Genomic DNA, 21,541 nt, shown 5'->3' with positions numbered 1-21,541 from the left:
TTGTTTGTCTGGTTATGCTTCCTTCAATACACAAAAGTCTACGATTTAACTTTCTATTTGGTAAGTCCAGGGTTTGGTAATATCACAATGGTATGAGGTTCCTACTTAATCACCCACTGTGTCTGAATAAGAGGCAACAGCAGAAGGATTAAGAGCAAGATAAACACACAAAATGAAATTTGTAAAATGCTACTGGTTTGCTACTAGTTAAAACTAACGGTGTATCCTGTAAATTCAATATAATGTGTCTGTCAGTACAACATAGATCCTCAAAATATTATTGCTCCATTAATACATTTACTCAACTGAAACATAAAATTCAAACTATAAAAAAAGTTCCTGATGTTGCATCACTGACAGATGTACACATTTACATGAAAGAAGATCCCTATACATATGAAATACTTTGTCGACATGGACGCGGTTCCTTGGTTATATATTGCACTTTTCTCAGGAGATACAATAAATCTATGAAGAATTTCTCATACAGGCCAAATGCATGTTCATCGGAAATCCCTCTAGTTACTGTAGCAGCACTTAAATTAAAATGGTTGTAGATTCACAGAGTCATGTCGAGAAAACAAAGAATGAGTATTTTATGTTTTGCACAGCTGAATGAAAGTCAATGTCTTGTTTTTTTTTATTTTTCCGACAAGGAATCTCAAAGTTGGAGGAGGCACCATGTCATCACCATGAGACGGACTTGTGGAGTCACTTGGAAGCCGCAGCAGATTCCTGTTGATTGGGCTCCCAGTGTGGCAGTAGCAAGTTTCCTGGAGAACGGGGATGCCTTTTTTAAATATTCCTTCTTCTTTATATTCCTTCATTCCAGTTTTGTGCCTTTGTTTTCTAGTCATCATTGTGAAAAGCCTCTGGACTAGACGCCCCGTCGTCACTGAGGACTTCAGTATTGATGAAGGTACCAGCCAATGAAGTGCCCAGTGACTGCCTGACAGGAGCCATCTCCGAAAGAATGATGTTGTCGTGGTTGGTCACTAGTGTAGCCTTGTCCATGATCTCCTTGCTGTGCTTGGACACCACAGCATCCAAGAAGTCATACTTGTGTGACAGCATGCCGCTTTCAAATAGGTACTTTGTCAAATAAGAAAAGACCACATTTGCCAGAAATGATGCCACCATGGACACAGACTTGAAGGGAAACCTTTGCTGGACAAAGTGCTCCACATCTCCAGTGAGGTGGTGGATCCTCTCCGTGATCACCCAGCCGGGGTAATAGATAAACGGAGGCAGCTTGAGGTAGGGCTCCCCTCCACCAATGCGCAGCAAAAGACCAAAGATATAACCAGCCACTGAACCATAGGTATTGGTTCCCTTGACAAACAGCACACTTAGGAGTTGAGGGAAAATGATGACATAGACCAGGTCAGAACTCAGGTACCACAGGCCATAGACGGATCCGGTTAACAACGCCATCGCAGTGGCAAGAGCTCCAAATACAAAGATGGTGAGGCGCATCACCCAAACAATCTCACGATCTGAAGCCTGGAGGGGAAACATGGAAAACAGGTTTGGTAACAGGAGGGCATGACAAGCGACGTCGAAAGCAACAAGAAAGATAAACCTTGGATCTGATAGGCTGTACTTGACAGCAGAAGGAAAGTTTGCAGATGAGATGTTTATAACTAGTATTTAACTCAATATAAAGCTCTAAATAATGATGTCAGATTTGTGATTAGGCAAGATTCAAAATTCAAGTCAGGGATTGCAAAGTGTATTGGACTTCATCTGGAAGGCAACACTAATGTCTGAGTCATGTCTGAACAGTTGAAATATTTCTTCAAAAGTGAAACATACCAAGCCTATTGGTGTTGCTTTGGGAGGGTTAGAGGTTCACAGAAATGTCTACATTATGTTGTTAATTAAAAAGATCTGCAGCTAAACAAAGATGAACTCATACTCACTTACAGTCGTTTGTAAGGAGTTTTATTTCTGTTTGTTTAATCTTGTCTGAGGAATTCTGCACCACTTCTGTCCGTTCAGAGGAAGTATGAAAAATAAATCCAATTTGGGACGTTGCTGTTCTTGAAATTGGAAGTATTGATTGGCTAACTGTCACAGGCGAACAATGACTCAAACTGTGCAGATGTGTGTGAGTATTTATTTTTGTGGACTCTTACCGACTGCCGAAAGGCGAGCTGATAGATGTTCCTGGCGAACATGGAACTGGCTGAGAGTATGGAAGAGTCTGCGGAGGACATGACTGCAGCCGACACCGCCCCGAGGCCAAAGAAGGAGACGTAGGGTGGGCACAGGTACTGAAGCACTATGGGAAGGATCATATCGGACTGATCCCTGTCCTTTGGAGGGAGGGAACCATAAGTCGTTTGGTTCCAGTCTGAAGAAAGAAGTTTGAAACATCAGGATGTGCTGTGAATGAAGTATAAACTACCATTTTGAAATGAACAGAAAAATACCATAATATTCTCAAAAGAAATAACAGAACATAGTTAATGTTGAACAAGCTGTTGGCACAGGTTCCTTTTTCTTAATTATTGACCCCCATGTTCAAGGCGAACCTGTAGAATTGAATAAACTAGGCACTATATATAAATTTGTGTGATGCTTAAATAAATCGGAAAAGCCACAATGAATGAAAATAAACGATTAAGATGAAAAAAAACCCAATAACAACTTCAAACCCATGTAATGTTATCAGTTTACAAATACAACATTGTGAGTCAAAACGAAGGACTGCATTATGCAGCTCAATTGCATTTTAATGGTAAATTTAATTAATGAGCATTTCACTGATAACGATTAGCATCAAGTAATTGATCTGGTGAGCTCCAACTCTGCATGAAGGCACAATATTATTGAGAACAAAGACACGAACAACAGCACATTTGCAAGTTTGGGGATTGAAGAGGAAATTTTCAATCATCCAGAACGTCTGAAATTCAGTTCACATAACCTGCCTAAATTAGCTAATCCCCCCCAGATTGACACATGCCACCGCCACACCATCCTCCTGTTATTTTGATCTCTTTTCAGTTCTCTACTGTGGTCACTATCTTTCTTGGATACAGTTCAACTTTCTTTTTTTTTTTTGCCCTTTAACCATCCTTTGAAATATGTGCCACTATTTTTCTCTGCTCTCCTCCTCCAGATTTAACCAATGTGTGTCGTTCTTTTCCATCCCTGGATAGTTATAAAACACAGATGATTACTGCGAGCTTCAGATGGATCTGATTAATTAGCTCATCTTCAGATGCAGTATTCACTAAAATCAGCTGATGGCTCTCTGTTCTGCCCGTCGTGACGAGATCCGTCTGCTGTTTACCCTCCAGATACTGTATATTTCTACATTTACACGTCTGAAAAAAAAACAAACAACCAACAACTGGCTGGCATGTAAACAAGCCATGAAGGCACGGCGCTCCCTTTGATCACACTTTCCTGTTTGGAAAAGGGATCAGATTCCTGGATGTTTTGATGATCTTGTGATGTTTCATTAACTGCTTAATTATTGCAGGCGGCTGTGTGCGTGCATGCGATTTGCTGATCAGTGTGTGTTGAAATATGTGTACTGAATACATTGGTTTTTCAGAGTTCTGGGACAGATCTCACCTCGAGGGTGACAATGCAAGGACCGGATATGATTTCCATCTATCTGAGGGTTGATACAGTATGTGGCACTGGAGTTACAGTTGTAAGTAGCTTGAAGGTGAAATTTGGAATGCAGTTGTGTGAGCTATTACTGTTGTGTCAATGAGTGGGTCACACCAATGGTTGGTGGAACAGTTGGAGTCAGGCCCACACTTGTTACTGTGGACCAGGCGGCATATTTGGTGCAGAACAAAATGTAAAATTGATACAGTGCTGTTAGTTTGGTCTGCCGTCAAACCTTGCCAAACCATTCCTTATGGTTATGTAAGTAAATGTATGTCATGGAAATGTAACATTCATGTGGGTGTGTTTTAGCATTTTTGTGTATTTACCAGTAGAAGCCCCTATAGCTCCTATGAGGACTGAGGGGACGGCCATGACCAAGCAACCAAAGGCAGCGAGGAAAGAGAGAACCTGTGCGTAGGTAGCTGAAGAGGCAGAAAGAACCCGTTGAAAATAGACCTGCCAGGGAATCCCCCCCAACATCTAGAAACAGAAACACCATGGTAAATACACTCTGCAGTTTTACTAAGAACGAAATGTGTCAATGTTTTAAGTTATTGTGATTTACCGGTACTATCTTATGAAGAATCTTCAAGTGAAAGTTAAAGCTTACCAGTAAAAAGAAATTGTCCGCCCAGAGCCATTTGTCTTCGGGTTCAATCTTCCCCAGCCAGGGAGACTGATAGATCACTTCTTTGGCTGTAATGCTGATGTCTGATACGGCAGGATTGGACAGGGCAAAAGGCACGCTAATCCACTGATAGAGGAAGGAATCAGAATAGAAGGATGACCATGATATACCTATAACATAACAGAAACACCTCTCCACTAGGAATGTCGTTGGCCATTAGATGCAGTTTGTACAATATTCTATTAAATTTCCAGTATTAATTAATTCAATGAATGAAGACATTTTTAATGCTTCACACAATTCAACACTATTCATTTTGGATAACTGAGGAGAAATCAATCATAAACTCACCAAGCCTAAAAAGATGCAGAAGAGCTGGACCACATCTGTGTACGCGACAGAATATAATCCACCAACAAGAGTGTAGAAGATGGCGATCAGTGCTGAGATCACGACTGACATGTTGATGTTTATGTCCACAATCACACTGAGCGTGGCGCCTGCATGACAAAACAGTCGATGAGTGATCGAAAACTCTGTAGAGCAGTTACCCTAAAGTATTGTTTGGTGATATTTAAGCTTCAATGGAGTATGAAGGCGATAGCGTCTTAAATGTTCCACATACCCAAGGCAGACAGAATGGCTGCAGACCAGAAGATTTCTCCCATGAGTGCAGGAATGAAGAGCAGCCCACCCATCCTTTTACCATACAGCTGCTGGAAGGGATCCAGCATGGTGACATACCCACGTGATCGCATGGGTTTGGCAAAGAAAAGACCACCTGAGTGATATCAGACATTGGAAGGACATACAATGAACTCAGTCAACAGTGTATAATATGAAATACAAATAAAAAAAAGCAATCAATTCAACACCAGGGGTCAGATTGTGGCACTTAAATGGCACCCCAGAACATTTCAACCATACTGCAGCACAATTATATACTTGCACGGCACTTCAGAAACCTGTTCACTCCACAGAGAGAAGACACACAATTCTGTGTTATACAGACTGCTAAATTCAGACAGAAATGTAAAAAAACCATCAATAGATGAAAAACAAAAAAACAAAAACATTTTGTTCCAGGGAATCACAATCTCTGGGCTTTTCAATTCACATCGCCTCAAACAACTTTTGTCAGAAACACAGCTGGTGGCTGACAAACTGTCCCAGATGTGATAGTGATAGCCAAGTGTGCAAAATGCAAGCCTGAGAAGAAATCCTTATATTGAGTGATGGGAGACTGAACGGACAGTAAGAAGTATTGTTAAGAAATGTTCAAGTGGCATCTTGACATACATTCATTCATTCATTCATTCATTCATCTAAACAGTATTTTAAAATATGTCTCACTTTCATATAATTAATGTGTAATTTTAGTGGTTTTCTCAGGAGTTCAGTACTACACCACTCCATACCAATGTTGCATAATAAAGAAACGACGTAAGAACATGTATCACTTCAGTGATGAATATCAACACAAACTTTAATTAAAAGGAAATTGTAGGGAATTGAAGATTAATCTATATTTTTAGAAAGTTGATTAAAAAAATACAGTGTCAAGGATTATTTGATCTGCTGATCTTTTATATACATAGGTCTGTCGACATGCTTTTTACAGTCTACCGTTCTTACCGACAACTAAGCTGAGGGCGTAACCAAAGGGTGCCTGTGCCCAGGCCAGGCCATAGTCTGGCAGGTAGACGTATTCTGCCGTCCCATTGATGTAGCCCCCACCCACCCAAGTGGCTGAAGTGGAAAAACAAAGAAGAAAGTGGTAAGGAAACAGATATACATTTGCATTCAAACAGGTAAGATTCCATGAAATGGTATTTGTACACATTATAAATAAGAGTTACATTTGTGACCGCGCCTTAGTCCGTGCGTAAAACACCAAAACTTCAGAATTCTAAGACTCTCCGCAACTCACCGGTCATTGTGAATCCTCCAACGAACAACCCGATGTCTCTACCCCCGACCATGATGGTCTCGCTCCTGTCAACGCCATCGGTAACTCCAGAGTTTTTGTTTTTCCAGGCAGCCCAGATCCCCACGAACAGAATCAAAACATAAAAAATCACAATAGCGACGAGACCCTCGGCGTGGATGGACATCTTACTTGCGTCCGCTTCCCGCCGAGATCAGGTGCGACTGAGCTCCAACTGGAAACTCATGGAGAACCTGTAGGAAAGACACATAAAAATGTTTTTTCCCCCCCAGAACTACACTATTTGTTTTCGAACAAATGCTTGAGATTCATGTGACATATATTTATATATATATATTTAAATATTTTTGTTCAGATTTAATTAAAGTCGAGTCTGACTAGAACTGCTACGCACAACGTGATGATCCCAGATGAGAAGCAATGGTGGTGATAAAATAAAAACTACTACAACTAATAAAAATCATTTAAGCATTTATTCGAAGCCAACACATTTTCTGAAAAAAAACCCCCACGATTATCCTTTTTTTTTTTTTGCCATCGTCTTTGATGGGTGACCACACCTTGCACACAACAACTGACAGCCAGAGGTTTCTATTATTTAAAGTGATTAAAATTGGATATTAGTCTTTTGAACAAGCTGGTTTGACAAAATGGAACTGTGCATATATGCAGTTTGTCTTCACAAATTAACGTTGTAGTCGCTCAAACATGCTACCGAATTGTGCATTTTTCAAATTATGACTAGAATAACTGAAATACTGATATTTCAAGATAGACCTTTAACTGCTCTTTCCATCATCGATTAGGAATGAAAAGGGCGTGTAGCGCAGTTTATGTTCATTTTTATCCAATTACGATTTTTCAAAAGCAGAAACGTGACAAAATCCCCTCAGGTGATATGTCTATAGGGACAACTGTAAGGATATTTTAACACACTGAAAACACCATCTTACTTGGAAAAACTATCGGTGCGCCTTACCGTGTCCAAGTGATAGGAAGGAGGAGGATGCTCAAGCATCTTATCAGTTGTCAATAATTAAACAAAATCTGAAAAAGAGTCACCAAAATAAGCTTGGAGGTAAATCTGGAATAGTTTACATGGTATTTGTACTCTTATATCATTTGTGTTAAAGCTTTGAATTCATTTGAGCAGTCTTTTACGCACACTTCCATTTAAGAACGCGGTTTACGCATTGTGTTGTGGTCCATTATTTAATCTGTCGGCAGATTTGCATTTTCATGTCCAAGTTCAATATACTCAACAAAGCTACGGTGAGAAAAAGTCCCACAACTCGACGCACAGTTAGGTCTAAGAGAACCAAAACAGATGCACACAGATTTTGAGTCTAATGTGCTGATTCAGAATCAAACCCTGGGTTTCCCTATTCCCTTTTCGCTGACACCACGGTTCCAACCCCAACACTGCGTTATTGATCTCTCTTTAAATCATCTGTCAAATGCAGCTGCATTTGGTTATAAAACATTTAAGAAAATTATTTCAAAATCTGGCTTGATCTTACCTTCAGTTGAGGAGAAAGATCTAAATAGACCACAGGTGCAGGGATTCCAAAGAGTTAGAGAAAGAGTGTGCAAGAAATGATGTTATTTGGAATAAAGGAAAAAAAAAACGGATCGACTTATTATTCCTCCTGAAAGACTAAACACAATTCACCTATGTTGTTTTTTGAGTCACAAATGCTCGTCGGAAAGAAACGGGAGAGGGGGGACTGAGCGAGGGAGGGGGAAAGGGTGGGGGTGGGTGGAGAGGTGGAGATGAATAGGAGTGGTGGGTTTATTGGGTGCTGTCAGAATGGGTAGATGGTCGTGGATGAATGTCGTCCAGGGCAGGACGAAAATAGCACCTAATAGAGAATGGCATGACGCAAAGCCTTGGTGGGGAAAAAAAGCTTGACAATATCATAATAAAACTGGCAATGGATGAAACCTTTACTTTGCCAGGTTACAATATAGGCCTGATATAAGATTCTGTACAGGTCCCCGCCTGCTCAGTGATTAAAGCACCCCAGTTACTGCAAACGCGGCTCGTGCGATGGGAACGCTGTCAAATTTAACGCCGCATAGTTGCTTCTCATTTTATGGCTTCCTTGACGCACGCCAGCCCGATTTATGTGCCTCCAAAATCTTCCATTGAACGAACACGTCGTTTCTCAAATCAACTTCTTTATAGAAACTGAGGAAAGCTTATACATTTCAAGGATGTAATTGTTTATTTCAAGGTTGTACCTTTTCTTTCAGTTATTTAATCAAATTCCCAATATATTCTATGCGCATAGTTAGCTCATAAAACTATCACTATACACAGGCTGCATTCAAACCACAGATGGAAAGTGGACGAAAGTAAGTCCAACTTGATCATTTATTGCTCAACTTCTGCTTTTCGACTCCATGGAGCAGGTCTCATTAAAACGAGCATCACTGTCCATGGTGCTGAACTCACTCGTTTTACATTACCAACGCAGCCATTCATTTTGACCCTAGCTGTAATAGACGCCTTAATTTTTGGCCGAAATTCAATTCTATTCTATTCTATTCTATTCTATCCATTTTGACTTAAACGAGGAAATTCTTTTGTAATGTCATACAGTTTATAGAAGAGTTCCATATGGCTAATCGTGAATTCATCATATAAGCAAGTAGGCATCCTCACTAGACTCCAAATTATTTATTTTTATTTATTGCATGCTATCTGTTTTATGTAAACAAAGATGTAGACTATAGTTGCATGTTGGTAATAACATAAGGGACCTGCTTGAATTGTGAAACATATTCTAATTTAGAGATTGTGCGGCTGACAGTCTGTCAGGCAGGGCAACTTTAATTGGAAGGTTATCCACCAAATAAACCTCAGATAGATTTCTACAGTTATAGTTAATACAGGACATCCTCAGAGGGTTACAATCAACAGTCACACCCAGAAGATCATTATATTCTTACTTCACTTATTTACATCGATAATTGAGAACATGTCAAAGATACCAAGAAGAATTTCATAAATGTTATATGAATCAATGAATGCAACCACGAAGAACACAAGGCATTTCTCTCTTAAGGCAACTGTTTGTCTCCAGAAAAGACCTTTGTCGCCATCCAGTGTCTCTTTAAAGCTTTACACAAACCTCTGAGGAAAGGAGGGCGTCACAAAAATGAATTGGGGCCATAACATGACTGATGAAAACTACAGAGGGTCAGATAAAACAGGAAACTCTCCTCGTATACCGTGTGATTTTGTTAGCACCCTCTCTTCTATTGCCAACGATTTTTAAAAATCATAACCTATCACTTTTTGCCAGCATATATTTACAGTCAGCAGTGTTTAGTGCAGTTGTTTTGGCTTGTCATAATAGAAAAATAGAGATATTACAAGGATTGCAGTCAAACATCCCTCAGTCTTCTCTCCTTGTTGTCAGATCCAGGAGATGACCGAACGCCACTTCACTCACCAAGACACTGTTTACGCCTCAGAAAGTGAGACCGATGCAAAGTTTGAATAGCTCCTTGGCTTTTATTTTCAGTGTTAAAATGTCTCAGACAATTACTGTTGAACGTTAAATGCTGCATCAACTTGTTGCATAATGGTTGATTTGTTTTGGTGTTTCGATTATTTCAACACGACATCCTCACATTAATACAATCTGCACGTTGTGTCTTCATGTTGTCTTTCAGAAATAGTCAAACCTTAATTCAGGTTAAAACACAGAAGTAACAGATCAGATTGTTCATTCATTGTGGCTGTAGCAAAACAATCTCTCTTTGTTCCCGCTCTTGTGACTATTTCATATAAAATGTTGCCACCTTGTGGCCATTCAGTGACACAGCAGCAGAGTTCAGTTCCCTGTGAGCTCTGGTTGTGAAGAAAAAGACCAAAGGTTAAACTGTGTGTTAAATATTGTTTCAAAAGCGGCAGCTGATCTTCGGTTAAACATCCTCATAGTCCATAAGTGATAAGTGCATATTCAGGTCCTCTGTTTTTGCAGGGCTCGCCACAAGTCACTGGATCTTATACTGTGGTATAAGGGTCCAATTCAATGTTGTGGATCAATTAATGTGGCAAAATAAAAGTCTTCGAAATGTTACTGCTTCATCCATACACAGACTCTGAAGTATCACAGTTACTGTGTCGGTATCCTTGGTAGTGTTACACATAGTTATTGAGTCTGTACCCACTGCTTGAAAGAGAGCAGAGAGATGGAGCACGGTTGTCCTTCAGGGCCTCTGGGGGCTTATAGGGTGGAGCAGGAGGGTAAATGTTGTTGAAAGCAGGTGGAGGTGTTAAAGGGGGATTCCTATGTATGTGGAGGGGCCTCTGTGGCCTGCTGCTGCCGCTGCTCCAGCACAGCACTAGTCCCCCGGTCAAACTGAGGAAAGCCGAGGCGTATCCGAGGTACACGGACAGGCCGATCTCGTACTTCATCCCACTGGGGAGAAACGGGTCAAAGAAGTCCTTGACGACATCATTGGTGGTCCAGGAGACAGTGACCAGGCTTAAAAGCCCAGCACAGAGGAAACCAATCCCCCCACTTAGCACAAGGTGAGACTTGATGGCCGAACCGCGGACAAATCGAGTACACTTCATCCCCAGCACAGAGACCACAGATGTCAAGGCTGAGGTGACACAGGAGAGAACCATGAGTGCCCGGGCAGCCTAATGGGGAAGAAGAGGACAGAACATAAAGTCTTTGTATTTATTTTAAAGCCTTTTTCCAGCCCAAGGCCATACAGTGCAACCGTACTGCGGCAGGTACTTTGTGCACAAGGCAATCAGTTAAACCCCTTTATTTAAAAAAGAACAGGTAGTTTTATATTATTATACCTGCTCTGAACAAAGAGCCCTGGACCCCACAGTCTAAACTAAAATCCACTTTATGTCATATTGAATTAATATCATATTTACAGTCACTGCGTGGTGATGAATGTATTTTGTAGTTTAACATCATTGTTAACTTATTAAAAACATTGCATACAGAAGGAGTGTTAGCATCAGAATCTCTTAACCTCCATGTGTTACTGATTGCCAAGTCTCACTCTGGCGAAAACAGTTGTTGAGAGCACCGTCATGAATGAATGCTGGTAACTTTTTGAGAGTCTTGAAAGGACACTGTTGTGAAATCATTGAGTTGCTTAACTATTTAAATAGGTACATGGAAGTAAACACAAGTGGAAGGTCTTTAAACTGTAAAGGTATATGATTTGACAAGCAACTAAATGTTATTTCCATAATCGATTTTTTATAATATATATATCCTCATAATTTTGTGAGGACGTACGCCTTCCTTACATTGGACAGTTGGCTGTGCTCCTTGCAAGAGTTTACAGTCCAGTTTACATCAAGCCTGCTCTTCATGAAGTGTCTTACCTACTTGAGTAACATATTAGTGAAAATATGATAAATTACCAGTAGAAGTGTGTAAGTAAATACTAGCATAAGTATTTTAGTCAAATAAAAGCTAAAAAGTACCCAAAGTGTAAAAGCAAAAACAAGCCCTCAGTGTTGCTGCTCTGAAGTTATTCTGTTATCTGATTCTCTTTGAGCCGCGAGGCTGTAATTTCTCTTCTCGTCAGAGAAACCCGGTTCAATATATTTATTTTTTAGGAAGTCAAATCACTCTTTCTCTGATTCATCTGTTTCATTGTGCAATATTGTTTTAATGTAGGGAAGGTGTATAATGATCAATCAACTACTCATCCTGAATACAAATGATGTAGCTAACATTGTTATGGCAACATCGGGATCCTAGAAACCTTCTTGAAATAAAACTTTTCCCACCGAGGAGTTTAAATTGCAAAAAAAAAAAAAAACCTCAACAATGTTATGAAAGAAATGAAAAGAGTAAATCAAGTTTGAGAAAATGAAAGAAATTAACTGCCAAGCATTTGTTTTTAACTAACGTATAATCTTAATATAGTTGGCTCTCTAACGGTGGCCTCGGGTGTTTTGGAAGAAGCTTTCAGATAATGCTGTTAGTGCAGTACCTGCAGGTCTTCAGGCAGCGCCAGCAGAGATTTGTACACCTCACACTGGTAAATACCAGTGCTGTGCCAAACACACTCCATCCACAGGCCTTTCAAGTAGGCGGTGGCTGTGATGATGTTGGAGCCGACGTAGCTCGTGCAGCGCCAGTGAGGCAGCAGGGTTGCTACGACAGTACCCGCAAACCCAAGCTGGCCTAAGAAGAAGCCAAGGACCTGAACCGCCATGCTGGCCATGATCGGCTTGGACAGACGCTTGAACTGCAAAGTACAAATGTGCAGTTTCAGAGGAAAGACACAGACAACTGGAAGGCTTCCTCAAAGGCACCTTTCATGTTATTAACTACGCACTGGATTCAGCCCAAAGACGAGACAATAAATCAAGACATGGGGAAGAAAGGGTGTAACAATGTAGTACTGACTGTTCTACAGGCTGGAATCCTCCTCTCTATCTGCTCGGTCCTCTGCAGCAGGCTATGGTCCTCCGAGCTTACATCCAGTCACGGATCCGGAGCCATTCCTCAAAAGTCTCCTGGGTGTGAGCAGAAATAGCAGCGGAAACTTTCAGTATGCTGGCGTCAGTCTCTGGTGAGTGGCAGGTGACTGCATGTGTAACTAATGAGAACAGTGTTCAGCTCCACCTGTTTAATGCTCTCCTCTGGAGGCTGAACCACAGCAGTCTATTTGTTAAGCTCTTCGCCACCCTTCAGGAGAAGAGAGAGAGAGAGAGAGAGAGAGAGAGAGAGAGAGAGAGAGAGAGAGAGAGAGAGAGAGAGAGAGAGAGAGAGAGAGGGGGGGGGGGGGGGGGGGGGGGGGGGAATTAAACATTTACAGAAGCCACCCAAGCTAAGAGTGCGGCCATAAGCCACTAACTTTTAAATTCTTCACAGCTCTGCAGGGTGTTGGGAGCGAGGGCCTGAATGACTTGCTGACAGAGCTCCAAGCAGCTGGCCCTCAAACTGCGACTCGAAGGAAAAGAGGGAGCAGTGACTGTGATTACAATAATGGCTAAAATGATATCATTTCCTGTGGCTCTCAAGTTTTACATTTACAACCACAGACCGAGCAGTAAAAATACAACTTGTAGCTCTGGACAGCGAGTGGAATCCCCTCCCAAACCCGGTGAAAAGGTGACTTTGAGAGCAATTAGTGATTCGCTTTCTTCCTCAAAGAAGACATCAGACTGTACAACGAGAGGACAACTTTTTAAAACAAAAGTTAAGGTTTTTATCAAAAAATGCATAAATCTGAAAAAAACATAAATAAATTCCTCAATGATAGAATATTTGTTGAAAAAAGAATTCTCAGAATGACTTGATTTTTCACAACAAAGAAACCAAACTGGAGTTGCATTGTTTTAACTTCCACTTTTCTTTTCTTTTTTTCTTTTTTTTATAAAGCCTGATCATTGTTCAGTGTTAGAGCTGGCACTGTTGGGGCCGCTTAAAATATCAGACATAGAAGCCTGATTGTGTTCACTTAATGATTGAGTGCACTGACAGCACAAGACATAAGCGACAGGAACAAAGGGAAAGCTCTGATGAGACTTATTTTGCTTCAAAAACAGAAATGAGTGCACTTTAGTCACCGACAATTTCTAGAATGTCCCAAAAATGGGCAGTAACTTCAAAATGAATTTGTCTCAGAGGGCTGCTTACTGCTCACATTTTCAATATGAAGCGAAAAAAAAAAAAAATAATCTTGAATTTGGGATACTTACCAACAAGTCGACTACAGAGTCACAGGTGTCCAGATGGTGTATTCGCCCTGAGATGCAGAGACGCATTTGGAGACGCTCCAGATAATTAGAGCCATTGGCAGTGACTCGGCACTGACCAGCTCCGTCTGTTTCTACTCCTGTCTTCATAAACAATGTGTGTGTGTGTGTGTGTGTGTGTGTGTGTGTGTGTGTGTGTGTGTGTGTGTGTGTGTGTGTGTGTGTGCCCGTGTGTTGCAGGACTGTTAGCTATGCAACTGGCCAGTTATAGACATAATCATCATCATCATCACCATCATCGCCGTCAGTGGCATTATCCCTGTCAGAGTCGACAGCATGATGTAACAGATGACAGGAGCAACAGTCCTGCTGCTGGCTTGTTGCTCCAGATGGATAAACAGGGTCGATGTCAAATGTGGGACCCAGAGGCACAGCAAGAGACAGAAGAGATATTGTCCTCACAAGTGCTGCTATTTCTTTCGCAGCTCTGCATCTCTGATCTGTGGATAATAAAATAGAACACAATTTAATACAAGATGAAATAGCCTTTCAACTAGACACTTTATAAACCATAACATTCAGGCTCATACATTCAATCGGCATGATGTAGAAATGCCCGAATACTGGAGCTGAGCATGTTTGAAGTGGATAGCTACAGGTAGAAAGTTTGATTGCATGTGTTGGTACGTACTGTGCAGCCACCCAGGCAAGGTCATTATCCCTGATAAAAAGTGTTCCGTCTCTGTCTCTGTCTCTCTCTCTCTATGTCCCAAGAGTAACCTACCGTGACATCTTGTTGGTATACAAGCACATTTCCTCAGCTCCTCTTCTGGATCCCATCATGAAGCATTCAGCTCTCTGTGAGAGCAGTATTGTGAGGGAATGATCCTCACTGAGGTCTGCCTGTGGGAGACGCCACTTGAATGTGGAACACTTAATAGTCTTAGTTCAGAAGAATAATCCTGTGATTAGCAGCTGAGCATAGTTGGTTTGCACAAGGTGTCAAGCACAGTGCTGAATGGTAACGCAGCCGTGGTGATGTGTATACAGGAGATTCCTTTTAATTGTTCCTATGTTTACAGAGGTCTGTGAAGATCCTTTTGTCATACACACAGGATGAGAAAAGATATAAAAAGGAAATAAATCTAAACGGGCATAGACACACAAACACTTTGCCTGATTGGATCTCAAGATGAAGTTGGATAAAGTACAGATGAAGGCAATAAACAGGCATCAAATGTTATGAAATAGCAACGTAGACAGTGGTGACAATAACATGTGACAGTAGTAATAAGATTTATTCAGCTCAAAGTACTGAAAACATATATGCAGTCCAACAAAAAGGTGATAAATCAAAGGTTATGCTGCAAGGAGCCACATGCAGGCATGTTGAGGTCCTTCCTCTTTGGGTTAAGGCTCGTCAATTGATTTTTACAAAGTGACTATATATAAAAATCAGGACTACTGTGGAGGCCTGAGCCATAGGTTTTACTATTCTTAGTATGAAAATATCTCTTAATAAAATCCAATAGGTTGAAAACGATATCCGTTTGCAAGTAAACAGCTGAAACGCTGAAAATGATGTAGTTTTTATGTTGGGCCACGAGTTGGTGCTGTTGTTTGTTTTTGTAATGAAACCAATCATACACATGCTACAATGGTGAGTACACAGACATTCATACGGATAGACGACCAAGTTGTACTGCTCTCACTGGTGACTGTCAACTCTAAAACTACCAAGTCCCGGGAGAATATGGACACGCCACTCTGGAGGCTGTGGTTGGGAGTTAATATAAAACCTCCCAGCAATGAAAAATCTGTGTATTAGAATTTCTGCTCATTGGAGCTAATCGGCACAAACATCCCTGAGCAAACTTTTGAAACAGTCTAGCCACCACTGAGCCGGAGAGCTGTTTGTACCCTGGAACAAAAGGACAGAGAACATTTCAGCAGTTCTTCAGATTTATGGGATTTTCATTATAGCGTATGAACATTAGAAATTCATACCTATATAGCAAAACATGGTCCACAAATGTATTTCTAATGCACACGGATATTTCCTATTTCACGTGTGTGTTAGTCTGACATATGATTTGCTGCAGGGATTACAGGTTGAAAAAATAAATTAAAAAAATAACTGTGGATTGGATCACAGAGAAGGGATCTGAAGGATCCACAAATTTCTGAGCTGGATTCATTTGGATGCAGTTTTGAAACTTCTAATTAAAAGTCAACATTGTTTTAATGTGATTTCAGAGAACCGCTGAGGAAGAAAGGGAGACTTCTCAAACCCTGCACATACTCTTCAACTCCTGCAATTCAACTCCCACAGTGAATTACGCCGCATGTTCCTCAATATGGATACAATTTTTATTTTTATTTTTTCCATCTTCAAATGGTTCTGAAAGGTTGTTCTTTAACCATATTTTGTAAACTTTAATATTGATTCCCTGAAAGTGACAATGTTTTTTTTTTTTTTTTTATAACTTACTGAAACATCTCCATGTAAATATAGTTGACGGAAGTCAGTTGTTGTTCAACATAGACTGATACTTTTCCTTGAAGATCTTGTTGTTCTGTGGCTTCTAAAGCGTCATTTTCTTTCAAACTATCTCACGCAAGACATGCAAGCAAATAAGCTTTTATTCAGATCCCGACAGAACAATATTCTGCATTGACATGTTCAAAACAACAAAAAACAAAAACATTTCAGTGGAACAGATTAATAAAGCACAGAATAGAAAAGAAGCAGCTTTGAATTAAAAAAACAACAACAACAACAACCTTCAAACACTGTATACAGTAATAATAAGTAGAGTTTGAGTTCAGAGTTTATTGAGTAATCTTATCTACGTCCAGATCCTACATGGTTTCCACATGGCTAATAATCAGATTGAATTCTTAATATAAATGCAGATTAGCATGCACAGGACGTACTAGGTTATTTAACAGTGAAGTTTAAGGCCTACAACACCAAGTATGACAAATATTCCAGTCGGTGAAGAAGATCACGCCAATGCACTCAGGTACTTCAGTCATTCATGTGTTCATTGTTTTGAAATGATCTGGCAAAAGAACCAAAAAAACAAACAAGCTTTTTATTACATTAAAGTAGAAAACACTTTGAGACCCCAATGGAATGGTTTTTCCATCTATCCAATCGGACTTTGAGAAACTACACGGGGGGGTCTAATATAAAAAGTTACACTTTCAAAGACGGTCATCACAGATTATTTTGCTTTTGGGTGGAAAACACCAGACAAGTACAGAACACAAAGAGATTAAAAAAACACAAACAAAAAAAACTACACACAAAGCCTGATTTGGATAGGATTTATATATGCATGAGAGGTTAAACGACCTGTCTGTTTCGGGACTCTTCACTCAGCCTCTCATGATTTAAATCCCATAAATACAATCTAACAGCACAACCAACTTCACATGCTGATGGCGTCACAATACTTACTGTGCAATTTGATCTATGGGTGTAAAGAAACAACACATCTTAATTTGGATGCAGGGCGCAGATTGATTTCAGTTTTGACCCCGTATAGCAGATTTGATTAAACTCCCTGAACATGTTACCTTGCAGCCAGTCCAGTCCCTCCTGCAGGCCCTCTCCTTTGATCGCATTGCTGGCACTGAAAAATAAGATGTCAGGGAGTTAATCTGCGTGCGGCACACATTTACTTTCCCATGACTTTTCTTGGATGCCGGATGTTTGAAAGCTGTCCTGCTCTTAATCCACAGGCCTTCCATCTGCCTAATGAGTAAACAAGCCAGAAAATGAGTGCAGCAACATGCAGCTACTCAACAGTAATGTTTAACCAGAGAGGAAGCAGAAATGGCAAAATATGTAAGTCGACCCAGGAAGTAACCAGTGAGTAAACATGTTGCAGCACTCTTTAACTCCTCAGCTTTAACTTGTTAGGCACAAAATGTAACACATTCCTGGAATATTCCGAAATGCCTGGCATTGCAAAGGGAAATTAAGAGGGGATACTTTACCAGATGTGCCAAGGTTTGTCTTTGATCTTCTCCAAAGACAGCATCTGTGAGACCTTGACAGAAGACATTGCATCCTTCAAGTCCATTTTGTTAGCAAAGAACAATACCGGGATCTTTTTATTGCAGATATCTGAATGAGAAAACAGACAGGAAGACAGGTGAGATTGGCAGTCATGGACTCAAGCCGATAGTTTGACTGTTGAAATTATTTAAAGGTCATTCAACTGATCTGAAAACACACAAAGCAAAAAGTCTGTAGTTCATAAAGACCTTCATGATTCAGCAGAGTGTCCAGCTCCTCTTTCGCCACAACCATTCTTAGTTTGTCACTGCTGTCGATGACAAATATGATGGCATGGCTCTCTCTACAAAAGACAAAAGCAAGGTTTAGAATTCACAAGCAACATCTGGCAATATCTGATTTGTAACAGGCATGCTGTGTGAGTTTGTGCTCATTACTTGTAATAATGCTCCCACAGGTTTCGGTATCTGCTCTGGCCAGACATATCAAAGACTGTAAAGGACAGGCTGCATGCAAAGAGACAAAAGTTCAGATTCATGCAGACAACACTTGTGGATTAGCTAATCCAAATCTGCCTTTCAAGGAGTCAAATATCCGTTGCGTTCTACCTTGAACTCTTGAATTTCTCAATGTTGAAGCCAATTGTTGGGACTATTTCTTGAGCCTGTGCCTGCATGGACACCACATACACACGAGCACGCACACACAAATACAAACACACAAAAACAGACAAGTAATGGCAAAAGTATGTCAAGAAGGAAACAGAATGAGGAGAGTATGATCTGGGCTTTACCTGACTAACATGTTTCCACTCTTCTGACAAAGGGCCTAAATGATTCGAATGCTGAAAACAAGTACTCAGTGAATGATGAGATGTCTGACAGGCTTTCCTACCACATGTATCCCTAAATATCATGGCGATACAGAGGCTTTCAGCTCATACAGGTCTGTCTACCCTTATGGCACATCTACAAATACAAAGGTCCCCTGAAGTCCTATGACAGTCATTTAAAAAAGCCCAGTTGATGAAGCTCAGTGTCAACTTACATTAGGCGGTTTGAGCTGGGTGATGATGGTTGTCTTGCCGCTGTTGTCTAGTCCCAAACACAAAACGTTGACCTCCTTCTTCCTCAGGCCGAGCCAGCCTGACAGCTTGTCCAGCAGCCCCATCGCACTCCCTTGATGCTATACTATTCAAATCATTCAATACATCACCCCATAGATGGTCTAATTATCTGAATTAAATGTTAAAATTGCAATTTCCTATGAAAGCAAACATTAATGGCGAACATAGTCTCAGACTTGCACGTTTCCAGTACCTGCTGTGACTAGTGTCTCAAGCTGGGACGCTGCAGGACGCAGCTTGAGACAGGTAATCCTATTAGGACGAATTAAGCTCAGTGAACCACCCGGTGACCTAATCGTGGAGGTTGGAGCCCTCCCAGGCACCCCCACCCTCATGCATTTGATTTTTTCACTCCAACACCTTAAATGTCCTGACATTGTAGTCTGTGTCACTCTCGCACTACAGTTTCAAACAATGTATTATTACACATTTTTGAGCTTTGAAATGTATATAGAAGGTCATATAGTTAGAAATTATTGGTGTACCTGCATCCATTATTAAATGCTTTAAAAGTAAATATTTCACAACAGCAGCAGTATTCTGATTTTACTTTAATATTTAAGTAGTAAAAGCTTAATTTAAGAAGTCAAAGGCTAGAAGTAAGATAACGTTATATAACTTTCAAAGAAAAGTCTGAAACAAGCCTTGAAAATTTATATAATCAAGTATCACAAACTACTTTTGCTTATCATTTCAAGTAATCTTGTGAAAAAACCAGATATGGACATGTTGAAAAGACTGTCTCCAAACTCGCAGGGCAAGTTGCATAACAAAAGGCTCATTGAGCGGCAGCAGCACTGAGCAGAGCTTCAATTAAAGGAGAAAAGCAAGCACACAGGTTAGTAGGAAAAAATAACTTGTTAGACAAAGTTGTGGAATTAAAAAATACTTATAATTGTCTTCTCACATGCAGTCCTGAGGTGGCCAGGAGTCCAACAGCTCCGCTTTTTGTGATGTGAATGATTACATTAAAAAATGCCCAGGGTAAAGCGTGAATAACTTTTAATTTGAAAAGCAAATCAAGCAAGTTCAGAATATTTTCTTTGCATTTGCAGTTCTGTTAAAATGAAGTGTCGTCATATAGTCATCGCCTAAAGCACTGGAAACAAAATTGGCTGCTATTTAATAAGATGCTTCTCTTGGCCTTCCCAGTCTCTGAATATGTGTATATGTACCCCACCTTCAGTACCTGAGCTGGATGAAGTGGTAAAGAAGGTGGATGAACAGATGGAGGGGTGGGTTCCGTCAGGTTCCTTGGGTTAAGAATTGTAACAACATTAACCAGCCACAAGAACTGTTTGTCTTTATTTGCAAATAAATAGTCGCTGTAACTGCCTCTTACAGTGTGCAAGATCTACAACATCTCTTTGGAAATTATAAAAAAATAAAATACAAGAATTGTAAGTATACTTGTACTTTGTACAAAAGAACGTTCTAACATTGCTCAGCAGTAGAACATGCTAAACAAACAGCATCTGATATTCTCCATATTCTGTATAGGGGTTGTGACTCTTGAGTGTGTGTATGTGTGTCTGTGCAAATATGTTTGGATGTGTGCGTGCACCTTTCCAACTCCTGAAGGCCTGGATACATGACTCTGCTGTGACCGAAAGGCACAGATCTCCAGATCCAGTTTGCCCTTGACGTTAATCATTGAGCTCTGGTTTGTCATAACAAAAAAACTAACAAGAAAAACACAGCTGCAGACGGGTGGTTTTTTTTCAGACAATTCAAACTAAAGGCTAGGTCCTGTGACTGCACTGAAACGTATAAACTACAATATAGTGTTTCTATCTTGCATGGTTAACAGACTGTAAGGCATTCTGTGTGTGTATGCTTGTGTGTGTTTGTGCATGTGTGTTTGTCACTGTAGATGTAAGGATAAAAACTTGATGAGTTATGATGCTGCTGTTCATGTTGGTTCACTCTCTGCTTTTCCTGGAAGAAGAAATCCAGTAGAATTGAACGTGCTGTATTGACCTTCAATGTGTTCATTTATGTTGCGCGTTGCCGGCGTGTAACTTCTGCTAACTTTTGCCTTTCCTCTTCTCTTACAGAGCTTTTAAGAAATGCAGAGTTGCACCACGTGCACATAATGTGAATCAGAGCATGGAACACTGAGGTCTTTGTAGCTGGAGCCATTTTGAGTCTGACCACAGATCAACACAAACAGCTCCAATGCTAACTGTATCAGGTTTATCTATCTGCGGTCATTTGTTGTATTTTCATAATCATGATATGATGTTGTCCTTCATTGTGATAACACTGTAGCAAAGGGGAGTCAACAGGTTGCTGCAATAGTGAATCAAACTGTGACGAGGATACTACCAGTGGTACCTGAGCTCCCTCTGCTGATAAATGGAGGAAAGTTGTTGTTTTTGAAAGCTGAATCAATTTGAAAATACCTCAAATTATACAGTACATAAGCTAAAAAAAATAAAAAGGAAAAAGTTGGAACAAGCAAACACAAA

The 21,541-nt window shown here is 40.4% G+C and overlaps 3 protein-coding genes across 9 annotated transcripts; all 3 read right to left on the bottom strand.

Moving 5' to 3' along the window:
* Positions 1-849: 849 nt before the first annotated feature.
* Positions 850-6,375, bottom strand: LOC308118524 (high-affinity choline transporter 1-like; the record flags this gene model as incomplete). Its single annotated transcript, XM_080477977.1, has 8 exons — positions 850-1,503; positions 2,139-2,356; positions 3,960-4,113; positions 4,244-4,387; positions 4,613-4,761; positions 4,887-5,042; positions 5,897-6,010; positions 6,192-6,375. The coding sequence occupies 8 exons, from the start codon at positions 6,373-6,375 to the stop codon at positions 850-852; spliced, it is 1,773 nt and encodes a 590-aa protein (XP_080334103.1).
* Positions 6,376-8,416: 2,041 nt separating this feature from the next.
* Positions 8,417-14,857, bottom strand: LOC308118523 (claudin-14-like). Of its 2 annotated transcripts, XM_080477976.1 has the most exons (7): positions 14,699-14,857; positions 13,918-14,414; positions 13,071-13,162; positions 12,839-12,901; positions 12,620-12,729; positions 12,201-12,458; positions 8,422-10,872 (listed from the first exon to the last, which is right to left on the bottom strand). In XM_080477976.1, exons 6-7 carry the CDS (start codon positions 12,432-12,434, stop codon positions 10,366-10,368), a joined length of 741 nt encoding a protein of 246 aa, XP_080334102.1. In that variant the 5' UTR covers positions 12,435-12,458; positions 12,620-12,729; positions 12,839-12,901; positions 13,071-13,162; positions 13,918-14,414; positions 14,699-14,857; the 3' UTR covers positions 8,422-10,365. The 2 variants fall into 2 exon arrangements, with proteins under 2 accessions (XP_080334101.1, XP_080334102.1); XM_080477975.1 differs by lacking the exon at positions 13,071-13,162 and having other exon boundaries at positions 8,417-10,872; positions 14,699-14,842.
* Positions 14,858-15,863: 1,006 nt separating this feature from the next.
* Positions 15,864-19,302, bottom strand: LOC308119269 (ADP-ribosylation factor-like protein 6; the record flags this gene model as incomplete). 6 transcript variants are annotated; one of them, XM_080479159.1, is made up of 9 exons in its annotated part: positions 18,992-19,282; positions 18,738-18,788; positions 18,553-18,614; positions 18,382-18,450; positions 18,193-18,287; positions 17,923-18,052; positions 17,500-17,555; positions 17,381-17,393; positions 16,946-16,979 (listed from the first exon to the last, which is right to left on the bottom strand). In XM_080479159.1, exons 1-9 carry the CDS (start codon positions 19,112-19,114, stop codon positions 16,946-16,948), a joined length of 633 nt encoding a protein of 210 aa, XP_080335285.1. In that variant the 5' UTR covers positions 19,115-19,282. The 6 variants fall into 6 exon arrangements, with proteins under 6 accessions (XP_080335284.1, XP_080335287.1, XP_080335286.1 ...); XM_080479158.1 differs by lacking the exon at positions 17,381-17,393 and having other exon boundaries at positions 15,864-16,979; positions 17,484-17,555; positions 18,992-19,302; XM_080479160.1 differs by lacking the exon at positions 17,381-17,393 and having other exon boundaries at positions 16,541-16,979.
* Positions 19,303-21,541: the final 2,239 nt, after the last annotated feature.

The sequence above is a fragment of the Lipophrys pholis genome (assembly GCF_963383615.2).
Source record: "Lipophrys pholis genome assembly, chromosome: 13".
NCBI lineage: Eukaryota > Metazoa > Chordata > Actinopteri > Blenniiformes > Blenniidae > Lipophrys > Lipophrys pholis.
The sequence above is the reverse complement of the archived record's forward strand: the minus strand, read 5'-3'. Positions and strand labels throughout refer to the sequence as shown.

Excerpts from the sequence above, each read along its gene's own strand:
- LOC308118523 (XM_080477976.1), bottom strand. The coding sequence starts at position 12,434 with ATGGCCAGCATGGCGGTTCAGGTCCTTGGCTTCTTCTTAGGCCAGCTT. Across the intron at positions 10,873-12,200 it reads CGCTGCCTGAAGACCTGCAG|GCTGCCCGGGCACTCATGGT; the intron begins GTACTGCACTAA and ends CTTCCCCATTAG.